The 19,093-nt window shown below is 39.6% G+C and overlaps 1 protein-coding gene across 24 annotated transcripts in view; it reads right to left on the reverse strand.

The window, feature by feature from the left end:
- The window catches only part of CADPS (calcium dependent secretion activator), a 490,529-nt gene that overhangs the window by 119,082 nt on the left and 352,354 nt on the right, over nucleotides 1-19,093 (reverse strand). For 13 of the 24 annotated variants that reach the window (XM_082412095.1, XM_082412104.1, XM_082412083.1 and 10 more), the window contains 4 exons: nucleotides 8,382-8,483; nucleotides 6,584-6,647; nucleotides 6,054-6,177; nucleotides 3,631-3,699 (listed from right to left, as the gene is read on the reverse strand). In XM_082412095.1, the coding sequence (XP_082268221.1) occupies nucleotides 3,631-3,699; nucleotides 6,054-6,177; nucleotides 6,584-6,647; nucleotides 8,382-8,483 (359 nt within the window). Of the gene's footprint in view, nucleotides 1-2,778; nucleotides 2,797-3,630; nucleotides 3,700-6,053; nucleotides 6,178-6,583; nucleotides 6,648-8,381; nucleotides 8,484-19,093 lie in introns of all 24 variants that reach the window. The other 11 variants (XM_082412101.1, XM_082412100.1, XM_082412090.1 and 8 more) reach the window with 2 other exon arrangements.

Below are 19,093 nucleotides of genomic sequence, written 5' to 3' on the forward strand. Positions count from 1 at the left end.
GTCTGCTCCCAGTGGGTAAGGTTGATTCAGTGGGTTGTGTAGGCTTCCTGGTGGAGGGGACTAGTGCCTGTGTTCTGGTGGATGAGGCTGGATCTTGTCTTTGTGGTGGGCAGGACTGCGTCCGGTGGTGTGTTTTGGGGTGTCTGTGACCTTATTATGATTTTAGGCAGCCTCTCTGCTAATGGGTGGGGTTGTGTTCCCGTCTTGCTAGTTGTTTGGCATAGTGTGTCCAGCACTGTAGCTTGCTGGTCATTGAGTGGAGCTGGGTGTTAGCACTGAGATGGAGATCTCTGGGAGAGCTCTCGCCATTTGATATTACATTGGGCCTGGAGGTCTCTGGTGGACCAGTGTCCTGGACTCAGCTCTCCCACCTCAGAGGCTCAGATCTGACACCAGCCAGAGCACCAAGACCCTGTCAGCCACATGGCTCAGAAGAAAAGGGAGGGAAAAGAAAGAAAGAAAGAAAGAAAATAAATATATAAAATAAAGTTATTAAAACAGAAAAAAATTATTAAAAGTAAAGAAATAAAAAAGTAATTAAAAAAAAGAGAGAGAAAGAAAGAAGAGAGCAACCAAACCAAAAAACAAATCCACCAATGATAACCAGAGCTAAAAACGATACTAAAAAACAAACAAACAAAAAAGAAATCAAAACAACTGGACAGTCAGAACCCTAGGACAAATGGCAAAAGCAAAGGTATACAGACAAAATCACACAGAGCAGCATACACATACACACTCACAAAAAGAGAAAAAGGAAAAATATATATATTAAAAAAAAAAAGGAAGAGAGCAACCAAATCAATAAACAAATCTACCAATGATAATAAGCTCTAAATACTAAACTAAGATAAACATAAAACCAGAAACAAATTAGATGCAGAAAGCAAACCCCAAGGCTATAGTTGCTCCCATAGTCCACCGCCTCAATTTTGGGATGATTTGTTGTCTATTCAGGTATTCCACAGATGCAGGGTACATCAAGTCGACCGTGGAGATTTAATCCGCTGCTCCTGAGGCTGCTGGGAGAGATTTCTCTTTCTCTTCTTTGTTTGCACAGCTCCTGGGGGTCAGCTTTGGATTTGGCCCCGCCTCTGTGTGTATGTCGCCTGAGGGCGTCTTTTGGGAAGTCTGAGGTCTTATGCCAGCATTCAGTAGGTGTTCCGTAGGAGTTGTTCCACATGTAGATGTAGTTTTGATGTATTTGTGGGGAGGAAGGTGATCTCCACGCCCTACTGCTCCGCCATCTTGAAGGCTTGCCCAATTATTTTTCTTTTTCTTCTTTTTTTTTTCCCATGAGGACCTTGGCGTTGACCACATCACGTGATCAGGCCATCACATGCCTGGGCGCTCCAGCTCTGCTTACTCTTAAGAAGACTCTAGTTTCACTTAATCTTCTAGGATTGTGTTATTTAACCTCTCCATATCTCAGTTTGCTCATGTCTAAAATGGGAATAATAGTAGTAGCTACCGCAGAAGGGGTTTTGAGGATTAAATGAGTGAATATACATAAAGTGCTTAGAGTTGTACCTGGCATGTAATACACACTTAATAAGCTTTAGCTATTTTTATTAACTCCACGGTTTTATGTATTTGCACATATTACTCTCTTTATCTAGGGTGCCTCTCCTCTTTCCAATCCCACCTCCTTTTCACTGATTCTATTTCATCTTTCAAGACGAAGTCCAAGCTTGCCATTCTTGTGAAGACTTCCATGGTTTTCTGACAAGGCCCTCTTACATACAACTCTATACCAATCGGTGTTGCTGCGTACTGAATTTGTAATTTACACTTATACACCTATTGACACATATGCTCCATAAGGGTAACAGCTGTTTCCTCTTGTTTACATAGTCCCTGGCTTTTACCACTGTACCTGGCACATGGTAGTCTCCCACTAAGCACTTGTCTAATGAATGAATGAATGAATGAGTGAATGAATAAATGAACGCCTTTCCTTCCAGGGAGAAAAAGGCCTGTATGCCTTGAACACAGGTTTGTGAGTCTTCAAATACTTATTGCTAGCCTGGTGCTTGGCACCTGCTCAAAAATGCCTTCTGAACTGATTGGAAATGCATTCAATTCTAATCAGATGATAATTATCTTTGGAGAATCCTTTAGACCTTAAAACCATGATCCATACTATATATTTATCAAAGTTTTAAGTTCGACCTTTCCTCAAAATATACTCAGAAGTTTGGGGACCAAACAAGAAGGAAATTGCCAAAGCCAGAAAACATTTAAGGGTTTTCCTCTCATGAAACTTCTAGCAACGGCCCCTGTTTAGCCACCTGTGCGTGCATCCTGCCTCATCACGTGATACATACAAGAACAACACGGACACAGCTCCTCTCTGCCTTGGCCGAGAAACATTCACCAAAGAACACAAACTTCTCAATAGGGCAGAAAACAGGAAAAAGAAATGAAAAACAAAGAGGAAGATTAGTTTGCTTCAGTCACTGTTTTTTTTAAAAAAGCACATGAGGCCAAATCACTGGAATCCTGAAACCAAAGATGAAATGAAGCTCCACAGCAAACCAGGGTTCTGTTCCTTCAAAACTTATGCCTTTACAGAAATTCTGCTCTATAGAGGTCAATATCTAGTGGGCATGAGATATAGTTAGACAGCACAAATTAACTCCTTAAGTATTACTGCGACTCCACATCAGTCTTTGGGAGTACATACGTTAAGGAGCTATTAAAAAACAAAAACAGAAACAAAAACTAAATATAACTCAACAGTCCTGATGGTTTATAATGCATATACAATTGGTTCACCTGCGTCCTTTTGATTCTCTATTTGAAAGAGAAAGCACGACAAGGAGAGAAGAGAGAGAGAAACAAGAACACATATGCAAGGATTAATGAGCAAGTGAACCAAAATGCCCCCCACTTATGTGTGATACATGATATTGGAAAGAAAAAGTTGCCCTTGAGTTCCCACCGCCCAGAAGTGTGGGGTCATTGCTGCACAAATAGAAAATTAGTCAAATTAAGTTTAATGTGAAATCAAGCTGTGAAACATACATGAACTCTCCAAGTGACAACTAAGTCATATGTTCTAGCCAGAGCTTAGAGGACGAGGACAACTCCAAATCTCCAGAAAGAATAAGAAAAAGCTTCCCAGTTTGCGAGAACAGACAGGAGGCATATAAGATCTAACTTTTACAGAGAATGGACCACCCTGTGTGATCTACCCACAACAGTTTGACATCTTAAACATGGAAAAGAAAGCACGGTTTTGCCCCAACTGTCCTTTATCTGACACCTAACACATTGCTCCCCACCTAGCTCCTACCTTTTGATTGTGTACCAGTGACAAGCACTTTACAAATTGGGGTTACACACAAGCAAAGTAAAAATGCATTCAGGTCACAGACAGAGAATAACTGAAAAACTTACAGACAAATCTGAGTTTATCACAAACAAATGGCTTAATTGTCTAACCTGTGTTAGGCTGATAAAAGTGACTGGACTTCTCACACTGGGTTTCACAGACAGAATCAACAGACAAGCCAATGCTAAAAAACTTGAAGCAAGGAGAGTGAGTTGGTTTGGATCTGAATTTTCTTGAAATAATGAAAACAGAAAGAGTGAAGACAGCATGGCGAGGAGGTGGTAGGTACTCACGAATGGTTAAATCCATCACTTGGGAGGCCAAGCAGAAGACAGGATGCTCATACATTTCTCTCTTTTTCCCTATAAAAGAGGATTTGGGCATGCAAGAGGCTTAGGTCAGAGGTCAAGAGGTTATAGGTCATAGGTTAGAGGAAAACGTTACATTAGCTCAAAGGAAAATAGCCACAGACTATTCTGGGATAAACACAGGATAAAAGAAAAAGGAGTTTCAAAATTGGAGATCTACTGGATTAACCATTCAGCATGCCGTGAGTCACGAGAGAGATTGTGACTATGATTTTACACGTCTCTTTAGAATTATCTGCAAGAATACAATGACCGAAAACATCATGAATAAAGGGAAACAGAATTTCATTGATTGAAGGCTCCAAGATACTAAGGATTTCAGACTTTAGTATCTAAGGCTCTTGAGGTATTTCTTCATAAACATAGTCTCCAGCAATATTACTACAACTTCTTTCCAACATTCTCAGGGAACTAAGCTGTTAATGGTCACAGAGAATCTCAAATGTCAAAATGCAAGATTTCTTTGCCGGGGGTAGGATCAGAACCTTGTAAAAGAAAGTTGTCTGGTAGTAATATCTTTAAAGCTGCAATGTCTCAGCCTATGGTGGACTATGTTCATGAAAGAAAACCTGATACATGCAGCCAGAGGATGTTGGGTTGTCTGAATTAACAATCCCAGCATGCTTTGAAATTGGTGTCACAGCCACTTTTGCAGGGGTAACGTCAAAAAGTGGCTGAGCCAATCACGGACAAGGAAGGAGAGAAGCAGAAGAGAGCAGGTAGTGTGGAATGAGGTACTTCTCTGAAAAGAGAGTTGGAAAAAAAAGATTGGTTTCTTCAAAGAATCCCCAGCCCTAAAAGTCACAGTGCAAAAGATAATTAACACAACCAAGAAGAATTGAGGCACAAAAGGAAATTACAGACCAGCTGATCTACTTCAGAAATGAATGCATTTTTACTTACAGATCTTAAAGTTTGTTTTTGGATATATTTATCTGAAAGAAGAGAGAGATCTTACCAAAAGACTAGTCATAGCTAGACCAAGACCTACACACGAGGCAGCAGACGTGGCAACAAAACGTTTCTTGATCCCATCCCATCCCTGGCCTGGCCTAGAATTACTAGGTACCCGGTTGACTTTAACAAATACAACCAATCATTATGTCCTGGGAAGGTAAATGCTGGAATCATTATTTGCTAATATAGCCCTTTAACGATCTCCTTGTTCCTCTATCTTTGTCACTCATTACCAAGTCAAGAGTTGATAAACATCCTTTTAGTGCCCAATTCTTAAGTGTTTCTCCCTGGATGCATAACAACGAATTCATTACCACTGGTACACAATTTGCATCGTCAGACAGACAAAATTGAGAGAGGGAGGACATGGAATGTACAGAACACTGCGTATTTGACATGATCTTAACCTAATTCTCTAAGGAAACAAGGACTTTGCCAAGGTAAGTGATGGGGTTTTGGAAGTTGATTAGGTCTCTCTTATTTTTTTTTTTCCCAGTCATGTCCTGAAGGCAGACGATGGGTATTTGCTGGTTTTGTTTGGGTGTTTCACATGAGAGAACATCAGATTCCAGAATGCGGACACATTGAGTTTTGCACACAGAACTTCCACATTTATACACTTACACCACGGTCAAGTTGGGTGTGGTTTTCACATCACCCTATAGCAGCCAACAGGGTAACAATGAAAAGTGATTAATATCTTTGCAAATGAACAGGTCCCAAAGAACCATATCTTCTCAAGTAGAGTGGACTCAAAGTGCCTTTGGGCGATTACTTGGTCATTAGTGACCACTTCCCTAAAACTTGAGAGGGCAGTGATAACAACCATCCTAGGTTTGGAGTAACAAGATTGAATAAGATCTAAAGCAAACCAGGAGCCATCAGAGACAGCCGAATACTAACCTGCCATCAAGTTTGAAAAGCTACCGAGAGACAAGATACGTTCAAGAGACAAGAAAGAGTTAGGCAAAATCTTGATGTTGCTTTATTCAATTCCTGTTTTACTTCCAATGCTATCAACAGTGGACAACAAACTGTTTAGTTTTCCTCTATTTAAAGAAGGTAGCCACCCTACAGAACTCTTTCATAGAAAAACATTAGCCACAGAGCAAAGTCAGGGCCAACACAGCCTCTTGGAAGGACCTTAGTTGTCTGATAACATCCTATATTCAAAATTCTTCCCTACAAAGACCGTTTCCTGAGCCCCTGTGCCTTCAATCATTTATGTGGCCACAGCTGAGGAAGCTATCCCATTTCAAGTGCTTTCAAGTTTCAGCTTAACATACAGAGATGGGCCACTGTTTTCTGGTGCCCATCGGAAAAGAGAGAGACTTCCCTAGGGAGGCATACCAAAATTTAAATTAAAAATTGGGGGCAGACGGGGGCCTTACCTTCGATTTTGGCGTACTCTGACAGCCGAGAATAGTTGACTAAAGCAGCCTGCTCCAGACATTTACGGATGACTGTTTTCACCTCCTCTTGTGGTACTGGGGTAACAATATCTTTCATCAAGACCTATAGGTGGAAAAACTAGGTTCTTAAGATGGCTCAACAAAATGTGTTACTCATTTACGTTTAAAGAATTCAGTTTAAAATTAGTTGTGAATGCCTCTTTGCAACTTAACATGGATTGAGCGCCATTGTTAAAGAGAAAAAATTCCAGTGCACAGTTCGGATGTCAAAGCCTGTCCATGAATCATGGAAGGGCAAGGAGCGTATCTTCAATATATCCTCACTATTTGAGAGTCTGGAGATAAAATATCTAGAATTTTGGCAATTTCTTCATATTTATTCTGGTATTTGATGAATGGTAAACAAATCCTTTAGAAATGACAAACTAGGCCATTCAACCACAATATTTAATTACCATGATGTTTATGTCTCTGTGTAGATATCATTTGTCTTTTACTTTCATTCTTACCCTTTCCAAGAGTGAGAGGGTAGCTTTCAAAGCACCTTCAGGTCGACCAAATGGAAAGCAATACCTAAAAAGGACAGAAAAATGTTCAGGTTGCCTGAATCAATTACATTTTAGAATGAAATATGCTGTAACTTGATTCCTATGGCAACTCCCTCTGAGGAACAGAAAATGCTTTTTATTTTGTCACGTTGTGTTATGCTAATCTGAATTCACACCATATATGTGTGTATATAATGTATATATGTGTATGTGTGAATAATGACTAAAGAGAGACTCTGCAAATGTCTGCAGCAGAAAAGAATATTTCCAGTGATGACATAAGGCTCTGTTTAGATGTCTGTTGTGAAGGAGAACCATTTGTTAGCTCAAAGGTGACCTTATAGATAATTATTGAGACCAGACCGGCATTAAACAATATTAGTTGAAACAGGCTAAAATTCAAACACACTTACCTAAATCTCCAGAGGATTAAGATAGGAAATACAGGAGTGTATTTTGAGCAAATTCATGATTCTACTAATTGTCCTTCCTTGATTGTAGTTTTTAATTGTTATTTGATCTTTTGCTATTGGCAACGTATCTAGCATAGAGTGTGTGACCAGTAAAGATTTATGCAGGAGGTTTCTGATGGCACAGATGGTACCTATGTCAGGTACCACTAAGAGTTCTAGTAACTATTTCAGGCTGTCATAAGTCTTTCAAGACACTCTTCCTCATGGTACAAAAGGAAAAGGATGGGCTATTGAAACCCAGACTATCCTATTATGTATGCCATTTCTTCCACTTGCTGGCCGAGGGGCCTGGGGCAAGTTACTTAACTTCTCTCAACCTCGGTTTACTCCTTGTTTCAATGGGAATTACAATACCTTACAAATTGTCCTGAGAATAAAAAAATAATAAGTTCATGCTTATCCAGCCTCTAGTTCCCTATGTAGTGCACAGAATGCATTTAATAAATAGGAACTATTTACTATGCTATTATAAATGCTCTTACTATTGATGAGCTCCTATTCCAAGATCTCTGGTTCAGAACCACCAGTGCAGCATTAAAAATATCTAATTTATTCTAAGGGAGAAGTGGGCTGTGTGGTGCAAGGCTCAAGCCCAGACCCGCGAGCTGTCTCGAGCATGTGGGGAAGTGAATGATCAGTCTGTCAAGGTTGAACCAAGATTCTTTCTTTCCCCACACAGCCCACTCGTCCTGTTTTCAGGTAATGGAGAAGGTGGGGATGCTCTTCTGGGTACCACTGCCTTCCTTCCCTATGAGAAGTGATTCACAGGATTTTTCACTGTTGTATTTAAAAACCCTGAAGAAGCATCAAATTCAACATTTCAGTAGATGTTTTAGATAGATTGATGATCAGGGTCAGCTTACACAAAGAGGGCTTTGTTCTTTTAGTGGAAATAAAATGAACTTAAGATTTCAAAGTCTCCTGGATATTGGGGAACACTGTCTTGGTTGGCTTATTCATTCAGCTATTTCTTTCGTATTTTTTTTACTGAAGTATAGTTGGTTTACAATGTTGTGTTAGTTTCAGGTGTATAGCAAACAGATTCAGTTATATATATATATATATTATATATATATTACATATATTCTTTTTCTCAGATTCTTTTCACTTATAGGTTATTAAAAAATATTGAGTATAGTTCTCTGTGCTATCCAGTAAGTCCTCATTCAGCTATTTCTAATATTTAGTGTGTCTCTGATAGATTTACAGTTTTAGAAAATCAAGCCCTTAATTTGCCCCTCCCCAGTCTCATCCTCCTAAAAAGCCCTTTAACCCCAGATCCTTACCTAAAATGTGTAATCTGATTTTCCAACAGAACTCGGAGTCTCTCTTTGATTTCTTCAAAACGTTCCTTTTCTTCAACAGTCACAGTTCCAATTCCATCAGGCCTGAAAGAAGACATGTCATGAGGTGACGGGAACCTCATATGCTGACACCATCAAATCAAATCTCTAGCAGGAGGAAACTGTCCATTTTAGAAGAACAACTACAGTGATCGATGTGACCTTAGGAGAAGTCCTGCTTTTTCAGTGCCAGCGACTAGAGGGGATGGGGTATTTTGAGGTTATCATTTGGAGACATTTGCAGAGCTGTCGCTCATTTATTGTGAAATGGTAAAATGTACAAAGGGGTGGCTTGCAGGTTAAAGCCAACCTCTAGACCTGCTCTGTTTGGCTCACAGCCTTTTGAAATTTTGAACGGCTTGCCAACATTTTTTACATTAGGAAAGTTTTATGATACAATTCTATTGCAAATTTGGAACAGCTGGCATTAATTGGAGAGGGGCAACAAACAGCTTCTTCCTTAGCTGAGGGAGGCATTCTCCTGGTCCATATCTCTAATTTACATTACCTGTCTCTCTTATCAGCACTTATGTTTGGGACTCCTGAACTATGCACACAAACTCCTATGAAAACCAGGAGTCTTGTAAGTGTCTATATTTCCCAAAGGTAAATGCTGTTAAATGACTCACTTTCCAGATTATAACTACAGATGTTCGGATTAATTTCACCACTCATGTATTAACTAAAGAACAAATTACAAGACATTGTACAAATTACAAGACCTTGATGAAAGAAATTGAAGAAAACTCAAATAAATGGAAAGATATCTTGTGTAAATGGATTGTAAGAATTAACATACTTAACATGTCTGTAATACCCAAAGCCATCTATAAATTCTATGCAATCCCTATCAAAATTCCAGTGGGATTTTTTTCACAGAAATAGAAAAAACAAAATCCTAAAATTTGTAAGGAACCACAAAAGCCCCAAATAACCAATGGAATCCCGAGAAAGAACAAAGTTGGAGGAATCACAATTCCTGAATTCAAACTATATTACAAAGCTGTAGTAATCCAAACAGTATGGTACTGGCATAAAAACAAACATATAGACCAATGGAACAGAGTTGAGAGCCCAGAAATAAGCCCTCACATGTATGGTCAACTAATATTTGACAAGGGAGCCAAGAATACTCAATGGGGAAAGGATAGTTTCTTCAATAAGTGGCATTGGGAAAACTGGATATCCACATGCAAAAGAATGAAATTGGATCCTTATCTTAGAACATTCACAAAAAAGAACTCAAAATGGATTAAAGATTTAAATGTAAGACCTGAAGCTGTAAAAATCCTAGAAGGAAATACAGAGGGAAAGTTCTTTGAGATTGGTCTTGGCAATAATTTTTTTGAATATGACACCAAAGCACAAACAACAGAAGCAAAATAGACAAGACAAAAAAAGTGACACTTTAGCAAATTAAAAAGCTTCTGCATAGCAAAATGTAAAGACAACCTACAGCTGCCTAACACCTAAAGCTGGCTTTCTCACTTAATAGTTTGTGACTTCTTTGAGACTCAGTTTCCTTATCTGTCAAACAGGGATAAAAACAGTCCTTCCTGAGGGTTTCTATAAGGGTTAATTAGCACATGGAACATGATAACACATACAAATCCCCTGGCACATAAGTGCTCGATAAATGTTTGCTATTGTTATTGCTAAAAAAAAAGAGACAACCTATGGAATGAGAGAAAATATTTGCAAGCCATCTATTTGATAAGGGGTTAATATTCAAAATATAGAAGGAACTCTTAAAAAATAGAAAAACCTCCAAATAATTTGATTAAAAATAGGCAGAGGACATAGACTTTTTCCCAAAGAAGACATACAAATGGCCATTAGGTACATGAAAAGATGCTCAACATCATTAATCATCAAGGAAATACAAATCAAAACTGCAGTGAGATATCACCCCACACCTGCCAGAATGGCTGTTCTCAAAACAAGACAACAAATACGTGCTGGAGAGGCTGTGGAGAAAAATGAACCCTCCTGCACTGTTGGTGGGAAGGTAAACTGCTGCAGCCACTATGGAAACCAGTATGGAGGTTTCTCAAAAGTTAAAAATAAAACTGCCATATGATCTAGCAATCCCACTTCTGGGTATGTATATGTATCTGAAAAAAAGAAAATCAGTATCTTTTTTTTTTTTTCTCATTTATTTATTTATTTATTTTTTTATACAGCAGGTTCTTATTAGTTATCTATTTTATACATATTAGTGTATCTATGTCAATCCCAATCTCCTAATTCATCCCACCACCATCACCCCCCTCACCCTCTGCTTTCCCCCTTTGGTGTCCATACGTTTGTTCTCTACATCTGGAAAATCACTATCTTGAAGATATATCTGCACCCCCATGTTAACTGCAGCATTACTTACAATAGCCAAGATAGGGAAACAACCTATGTTGTTTATTGACAATATTATCTATTGACAGATGAACTGAACGGATAAAGGATACATACACAGTGGAAAATTATTCAGCCACAAAAAGAAGGCATTATGCTAAGTGAAATAAATGAGACAGTAAGGTAAGCACTGATATGTGTATGATAAACACATATTACTTATATGTGGTATCTAAAGAAGCTGAACTCATAGAAATAGAGAGGAGAATGGTGGTGCCAGAGGCTGGGGAGTGGGTGAAATGGGAAGATGTTGGTCAAAGGGTACAAACTTCCAGCTATAAGAGGAATAAGTTCTGGGGATCTAATATACCCTATAGTGACTATAATTAATAGTACTCTATTATTTACTTGAAAGCTGTCAAGAGAGTAGATCTTAAATGTTATACACACACACACACACACACACAGTAATTATATGAAACTAACCTTATGCAGTAATCATTTTACAATGTATCCGTGTATCAAATCATCCCATTGTACATCTTAAACTTACATATGGTATATGTTAATATCTCAATAAGGGTGGAAAAAAGAACTAACCACATAGGCTATTTTTCAATTTTAGAGAACTACTGCTCATTTAATAAAAAGAATGACCCTGGCATAAATAAGTGAATTTCAGTTTAATCACAGTATTCTCATGTTTCTGAATTACCAATAGGTTCACACACATTTTCCTTATTTCCTTTGGCCCATTCAAGTTGAAAATACAAAGGAAGGCTGCATATTTATAGTCCAAATTTATCTGTGCCAAATTAGACGAAGGATAATCTGACCCATTCAAAGTCTTCAGCTCCCAGATCTTGTAGTGACTTGTTTTGACTACTGGCTGAGCCAGTTTGCAGATTGGTGCGTCACCATGAAACTTCTATTGGAACATTCTTCAGTTTGCAAATGCAAGTCATCTTGAGACCAAACAAATGGTCTTATTTATAGGCCTTCTCAAGGATCCAGCAGAAGTTGGGAAAATCCTGTATACTAGACCAGTCTGACTGCACAAAAGACTTGGCAAATGATAGCAGTGTACCTCCTGTTAGGGGTTTATTGGTCAGCTTCCCTTCTTTTTAAGTACTAAAAATGCCCTACTTGAAAAAAGAAAAAACTTCCCATCACCCACTTTGTAGAAAATACCCGTAAATAGTAAAATCCTATACAGTCTATTTCTTCACACCCTCCTGAACTTAGAGGCAAAATGGTAAATATCAGGTAGGCTGTTGGAATCTATACACGTGTCCTTATTTTCAAATTTTCAGGAAAAATCTCAAATGTTAATTTACGAAGTTTATTTAAAAATTATTTAAATATAAAATGCCCACAAATCTGTAGTTAAATCTCAGGATGAATTCACTGGCCCCACGAAATACATGTGACACTTTCTGTAGTAACGTCTCATGTGTCTGTTATAATCTACAACTTTCTTTAGCTGTGGCTTTTGAATTTTGTTTATACAAAATTCAGCTTGCTAATGTACTGAACACACGTTTATACAATTGGCGTGTGTACATGCACACAATCGATTTGGGAAAAGTGGAGCCATTTTAAGCATTTTGTTTCTTAGCAGGGAATTAAGCCAGAGAAAAATGCTATTAAATATAAAGTACAATTCAGAGAGGAGTTTACAGATCACAGGAAAAAGCCTGAAAACCATTTAACATAGGCATCCCAGAGATGTTTGTGGCCTTTATTAGGAAATAAACCTCTCTGTGCAGAAAATCATTCCTTCATTACCCAACAAGCCTTCTAAGGCAATTAGGCAATTAGAAGGCAGCTTTTAGATTTGTGTTTGAGATGATAAAAACTGAACATTTAGTCTGTGCCTGGCTTTCCTGTAATTCTCATTACAAAGGGTATTATAAACATAAAATCTGATTATGTTTTTTCCCCTTTTGTTCTGATGAGTCACATTTATAACTACTAAAGGTATCAGATGGCAGCTTCCGTGTCTCCTTGAACTACTTTGTGAACACTGTTAATCTCCCCATTCAAAAAAGGTAAACAACTAAACATTATTGTCATTTCTTAAATTTGCTTCTTAATCGCCTACGTCAGTGTGAATAGTTTCGTTTTAAATAAATGAAACAAACCAATCTGAGTCTGTGAGACACATAGTACGGAGTTCACCAACAAAAACAGGTGATAAAACACATCACAATTTCGACATCCAATGCACATTTATTTGTAATTGCCGGAATTGCTCTGAAATGATACTGGTAACAGGGGGTGTTATTTTACACACTGAGGGAGAGATGTGCAAGAAAAATATAATTTGTCCAAGATCACAGGTTTTCACTCCATCAGTTAAAAAAGCAAAAATATCCTTTGTGGGGTGTTTGATTTCTCATAGTTATTATTGAAAATTCTGTCAAACATCGATTTCTCTTCCATTGACCCCTATAATCTGTCAATGTTAATTGTACAGGTTTTGGTAGATTTCTATGGATCTACTAACTGAAAAATCCTGGTTCAATATATAGGGAGCACTGTTTTCACAGAAGCAATGAAATACTTTCCCTAGAGTTGTGGCCACCTGAGCCTGCCTCGGAGTCACCTGGAAAGCTTGTGACAACTCAGACTGCTGGGGCACCTCAGAGTTTCTGATTCAACAGATCTGGGGTGGGACCTGAGAACTGGCATTTCTAACAAGTTCTCTGGTACTGCTGGTTCGGGGAACCTTACTTTGAGAACCTCTGCCTTAGAGCGAAAAAATATTTGGTGGGTGGCTGAACGCATGAAAGGGTATTTTTGGAGTTGGGAATCCAGGGTTCCCAATTTCCCTTGGATTGAGTGAATGTGGAACCAGAGATCTTCTCTAAGAAGTATATGGTCCACTTACGAAGCTAGCAACCCCTTCCAAAAATGGCATTTGCACTGTTTTCTAGGTGCCATTCCAAGCAGTGCTGGCTGCAAAATAAGCAGAAGAACTGTATTGGTGTCTCTCAGAAGCCATGCTTTTGTTTCTCTGTTTTGGAAGCATTTGGGGGTGATTCTATAATTGTCATATAAAACTGGCTCTGCATCTTGTTCTTTTCTCAATACTTCTAACACTTAAGGAATCACAAAGAATGAGAGAAGAGGAGGGTTGAAGCTGGATTTTTAAACTCCTACCTAGCAAATCCCAGGCTGAGATGTGTCTTTACTCAGAACATGTGTCTAGGAGCCTGAATCCTCTGCCCTCTTGGATCCTGACTGATGCATTTTCTGCTGATGGTTTTGCACATCTTAGGGTCCATCGCCACTTCCTAAGGGCACTCGAATTTCCTTTGGAGGAATGACCTTGGCTGCATTGTGTGTAAACTGAGGAGACTACTCTCCTGCTGTCAATGCCGAGGGCTTCCTGCAGGCCAGCTCCTGCCGTGGGTGGTCGCTATACATCTTAGCTGCACTATGAACTGCACTCAGCCAACTGGACACTCGTTCCCGGAACCTTTATAGCACATACATGATGTAAGGATAAAAGAAACTGGTGGGGTTTGCTGTCTCAGCAGCTGTGCCCTGCCCAGCTTGTTCTCCCAGGTCGGTAGTTCTTAATCTCTGACTGTATCTTAGAACCAGTAGAGAGCTTTGAGAGGTCCCACCCTCAAGCTCTGATTCAATGTGTCTGCAGCAGGGCCTACACATGTCAAGTTAAAGCTCCCTAGGTCATTCCAATGTGCAGGTAAGGACTGGACCACTGCTTTGATCCTGTTTCCTACTTTTCTGTTGCTGCCTTGATTCCAGTTTCCCCCTCCCTTTTTTTTTTTTTTTTTTTTGAGGCTCCTGGCATCATCCCCATAAACTCCCTTTTGCTTAGATTATCCAGAGTTAGTTTTTATTACTTATGTGGAACTGATGTAAGTTCATAAAGCACACATACTCTGGCTCCCAATTTTAATAGAAGCATTGATGCCTCTGAACCTAGCTTTAGCAACACACACACACACACACACAGACACACAAGACAAGGAAATGTGGTCCCTGGTCACTGGTTCCACCTAACTGCACACTGGCTAACCACTCACTTTTTGTATATCATGATCCTGCAAACTTGAGACAATATGCAGGTCAAGTGCAGTCCTTTTTGGAGCCCTGTCGAAGACTGGAAGCTCTCCCACCTGCAGGCCATCATCGGAGCCCAAAGTGGGTCTCTCGGGCCACGACAGACTATATTGCATCTGACACAGCAGGCATCTCTGGAATCCACCTTTCAAGTTTTCGGCAAACCATTTTCTCACTGTCCTTCACAAAGTTGACATTTTCGGCAGCACGACAGGAAAGATGTCACGTCGGCTGCTCTTCAAGTTCTTGTCAAAGTGGTTAGCACCAGTTCTGTCATCTTCACTCTCCTCACCGCCTCCCATCTTGAGCCATGTCACAAATAATAATACATCTAGAGTTGTGTTTTTCTGGGTTCCTTTGGTTTGTTTCTTTTGTCAGATTAAAATGACCCTAACCCGGCTGCCCACACTTTAGGACTAGTTATGCAAATTCTTCTCCCTTTCCCCAAATGTTTCTGAGCTAGAGCTTGTTAATTAATGTCTATTGTAGGATTAATCCAATACGATTAAGCACAAGGCTTTTAATGTGAAACACTTTATTTTGATGCTTGAAATTAAGTGTGAACATTTGAGCCAAAGAATTCAAGCTTCCTTGTGTTTTGTGAAAGTGAAATGACCTCTTTGGGGGCGTTAAATTGTTGCTACTCACCCAGGTGAGCACAAAGAGTCCTAGCGTTTAATTATCCTGCTGCCAGGGTTCTCCTTCTCCCCATTATGTTGAAAGCCGGGCCACAAAACCTCCGTTGGGAAGGTAAGATATCTTTTCAAGAAGGTCAGGTTACTAAATTAATTCAAAGCATACAATGATTGATGTGTTCTGCTATTGCATCTATTTGGTGATCAAGTGTAGAATCCAGTGTAAAAAGAAATGTGTGAATTCAACAAAAGAGGAAAGAGCGTCTGGTCCACCTCTCTGCATACGGCCAGCTTTAAGCTCCAATCACTATCAACAAAGGGTAAAACTCCAGTTGAAGTGGGAATATACTCTCTCTCCAAATGCAAATGTCCACATATGCCGGTGCAGGCACCGTAAACATGATATATTCTCTCTCTCCAAATGGATGCATGCCTGCAGACCGCATTACAGATCCATGAAAATGTCCGTAAACAAGCATGATAGCTGAATCCTACGTGCTACAAAAATGTTCCAGCCCAGAAACACGAGAGCTGAAAGGGTCAGAGTGGAACAGAATATTTTAGTAGCCGTTCCTTGTAATGGTCCCTAAATAGAACATTTAGACCAAACACACTTTCTTAACTTCTCTTTTTTTTAAAAAACTGACTTCTTCTAGCAATTCTTAATCCTTAACAACTTTCAGAATGATACTTTTGAATTTGATCCTAGTGTGGAATATTTTCCTTTGTCTCTTTCAAATGGTTAATAACTACACATTCAAGACCGCACCAAAGCACCATCACCTCAAAAGGAGACATCCCCACTCACTCCTCTGGATGGTATGTATAATCTCTAGGTTAATTATAAATTGTAAATAGGACTCTCACGTCCCCCCCGTAGTCACTGCTTCATTATGAAAGCCCAGCCTTACCCTTTCTTCCTCCTCTCCCTCCAGCCCATGCCCTTTTCTAATTATGCCCTGATGCCCTGGGGCTTAGACACGCTGCTAAAACAAATATATCAAGTGTTTGTATCACAAAGAGTAAGATAGGGAGGAACAACAAGCAGTTTCTACATTACAAATGCACATTGAAGCTTCTTGAGGTTGGCTTTAGTCAGTTTGAAAAAGAGGCTAGGAGAGGGCAAAAATACACAAGTCAAGTCTTTTCTGACTTGTTTACTGCTTTCCTAAATATGTAGCTATAACCCAACAATAACAGAAGGTATCTTCATTCTCTTATAAGGATGGGAGTGATGGAGAAGTCCCTCCCTCTGAACAATCTCACAGAATGTGGATGTTACTGGCACAAGGACATTAGTTAAAGTGGTTCAGGCTCTGCCCAGGTACTGAATGAAGCAAGAAGCCAACAGATGATTAGAGAAATGGTATAAGATGTATGCATCGCAGGAAAGTACATATTTCTTTCCCCAGAGAAGGACGAGTTTCCAAAATTTGTATTACATAGATTTTTCTTTTTGAGGACTAAGCGAAGAGGTGGGTTTCTTTATTTCTAGACAAACATAGACAATTAGGTTTTTAATTCCACCCTGAACACCCTATGACCTTATGTATAGATTTCTGAGTGGTCAGAGCAGTAATACGTGTGGCTTTTGGGTATCACACCTACCCTACCTAAATAGAGTGTGACATCTGAAAATATGTTTTTGCACCAATGAATTTAATAACCACAGCATGAGGACACACTGGTGGAATTTTAGAAGGAAAATGCACATTATTTGGATGGTTTGCCATGGGCCAGAGAGACTGCACCAGTGAGACAGATGATGCAGCACATTTTATAAGATTTTGTGTCTGAGCAGGAAAATACGCTATTGTCATGGGACAAATTTCCTTTAGGAAGAGAGTCACGTGGGTTAAAAGTTAGAATATAAGCTCTAGAGAAAATTTTTTCTTGGGATGCAGATTTTTACTTGAAATGTGTTTGGACTTTTTTCCTTCTCCTTCTTAGAAGTCCTTCTGATTAGGTGAAGCTGGTTCTTTGGGATTTAGAGAGCATGACGCAGACATCTGTAAGGCCAGCACTACCTGCTCAGAGCCAGAAGAGGAGGCCAACCAGCCACGTGCTCCTATCCACAAGTGCAATAATGCCTGTGTCAGTGTGTAACATGAGACCAAGAATGTGAATGTCACTGTCATCCCCCACCCATGCCTGCCTGCTACCAGACTGCTGTATTCACAGGATGGTAAAAGAGAACTACCCTGCTATAGTCTTTTCTCTCTCTTTTGGGGAGGGAGAGTTAAAAAGCACCAGACATAATGTCATGATGGGTGTATGTGTGTGTAACATGGAGAAAGAGAAAGGGAGGAAGGGAAGGAGGGAAGCAGAAATTGGAGAAGAAGGAAAAATATACATATGCAAAATGACTCATTTACTTCCAGCTAGGCATTCCCCAACAAGAAATAAAGGAAACCATTATGTGACATGGATTGGGAGTGAGGGACCCACATTGGAGGCAAGGATATGGTCAATAAAGCTGTGGTCCAGGGGAGAGAAGACAGAGACCTGAACTCTGGCAGTGGCATCGAAGAGGAGAAGTGGATGGACTTGAGAGATACTTAAGGGCATTGACAGGGCACAGTAACCGAATCCTTGTGACGTGCTAAGGGAGGAAACATCAAGGATGGCTCCCAAGGTTTTGTCTTGGGCAACTGGGTGGATGGAACCACTTACTGACTTAGGGAAGCTGATGGAGTAACAGAGGAGAAAAGTGAGCTCCATCTGAGTGTTCAGTTACTCAGATCTAAGCCACAGGGATCGCATGGTCTCTGCACACAAGTGGCACCTTGGCTCCAAATACATCTCCCAAAAGAATCCTTGGACACATTTTCAGAGATTTTTAGTACTCATGCCCTCTTACATCTGCTTACAGACTCATTAATCTACGCAGCTTACTTTGGATTGGGGCGGTTGGCATTATGGATTTGTTAATTGCTGATACAATGTACTTTCTCTGCAGGCCATATGTGAAGAACAGCACTGGCATTCAAGAAATGTTAAATAATAATGTAAATGAGAAAAATTTCCAATCCCAATAATAAAGGGATCCAAGGAACATTGACGCAACTTGCAATCATCGGAGCTGTTTGATTGCCTTGTCACTGTGGGACAGTGACCAAAGTGATGTTAATCTAAATGTCATCTAGAAAGAATACTAAAAATATTATGGTGAAAATTAAGTACTGCAACCTTAGGAGCTGATTTAAAAATTAGAAGATATAGCGATTTACATCTGTGGATCTGATGATCGCCAAGTGCAACCAGCTGAACATACCCACATTTTCCTTTGCTTTCCCTCTCTCTTTGAGAAAATGGGTTCAGTTTTAAAGAGCTAGTCCAAACTAATGTTCCCCCAATCAGCGGTTCTTAAATGTTGCTACATATAAGATTTTAAAACCACAATGCTTAGGCCATATCCCAGACTAACTAAATCAGAACCTCTGCAGGCGGGGCTAAGGCGTCAACATTTCTTAGACTCTTTAAGTGATTCCAATGTGCAGCCAAGTTAAGACTACCAAGGCCTTGCATAAGTAGGATCTGCAGACCAAATGCCTTAGAAATACGTGGGGAGGAACT

Source organism: Balaenoptera physalus (genome assembly GCF_965194825.1).
Source record: "Balaenoptera physalus genome assembly, chromosome: 11".
In the NCBI taxonomy this organism is placed as follows: domain Eukaryota; kingdom Metazoa; phylum Chordata; class Mammalia; order Artiodactyla; family Balaenopteridae; genus Balaenoptera; species Balaenoptera physalus.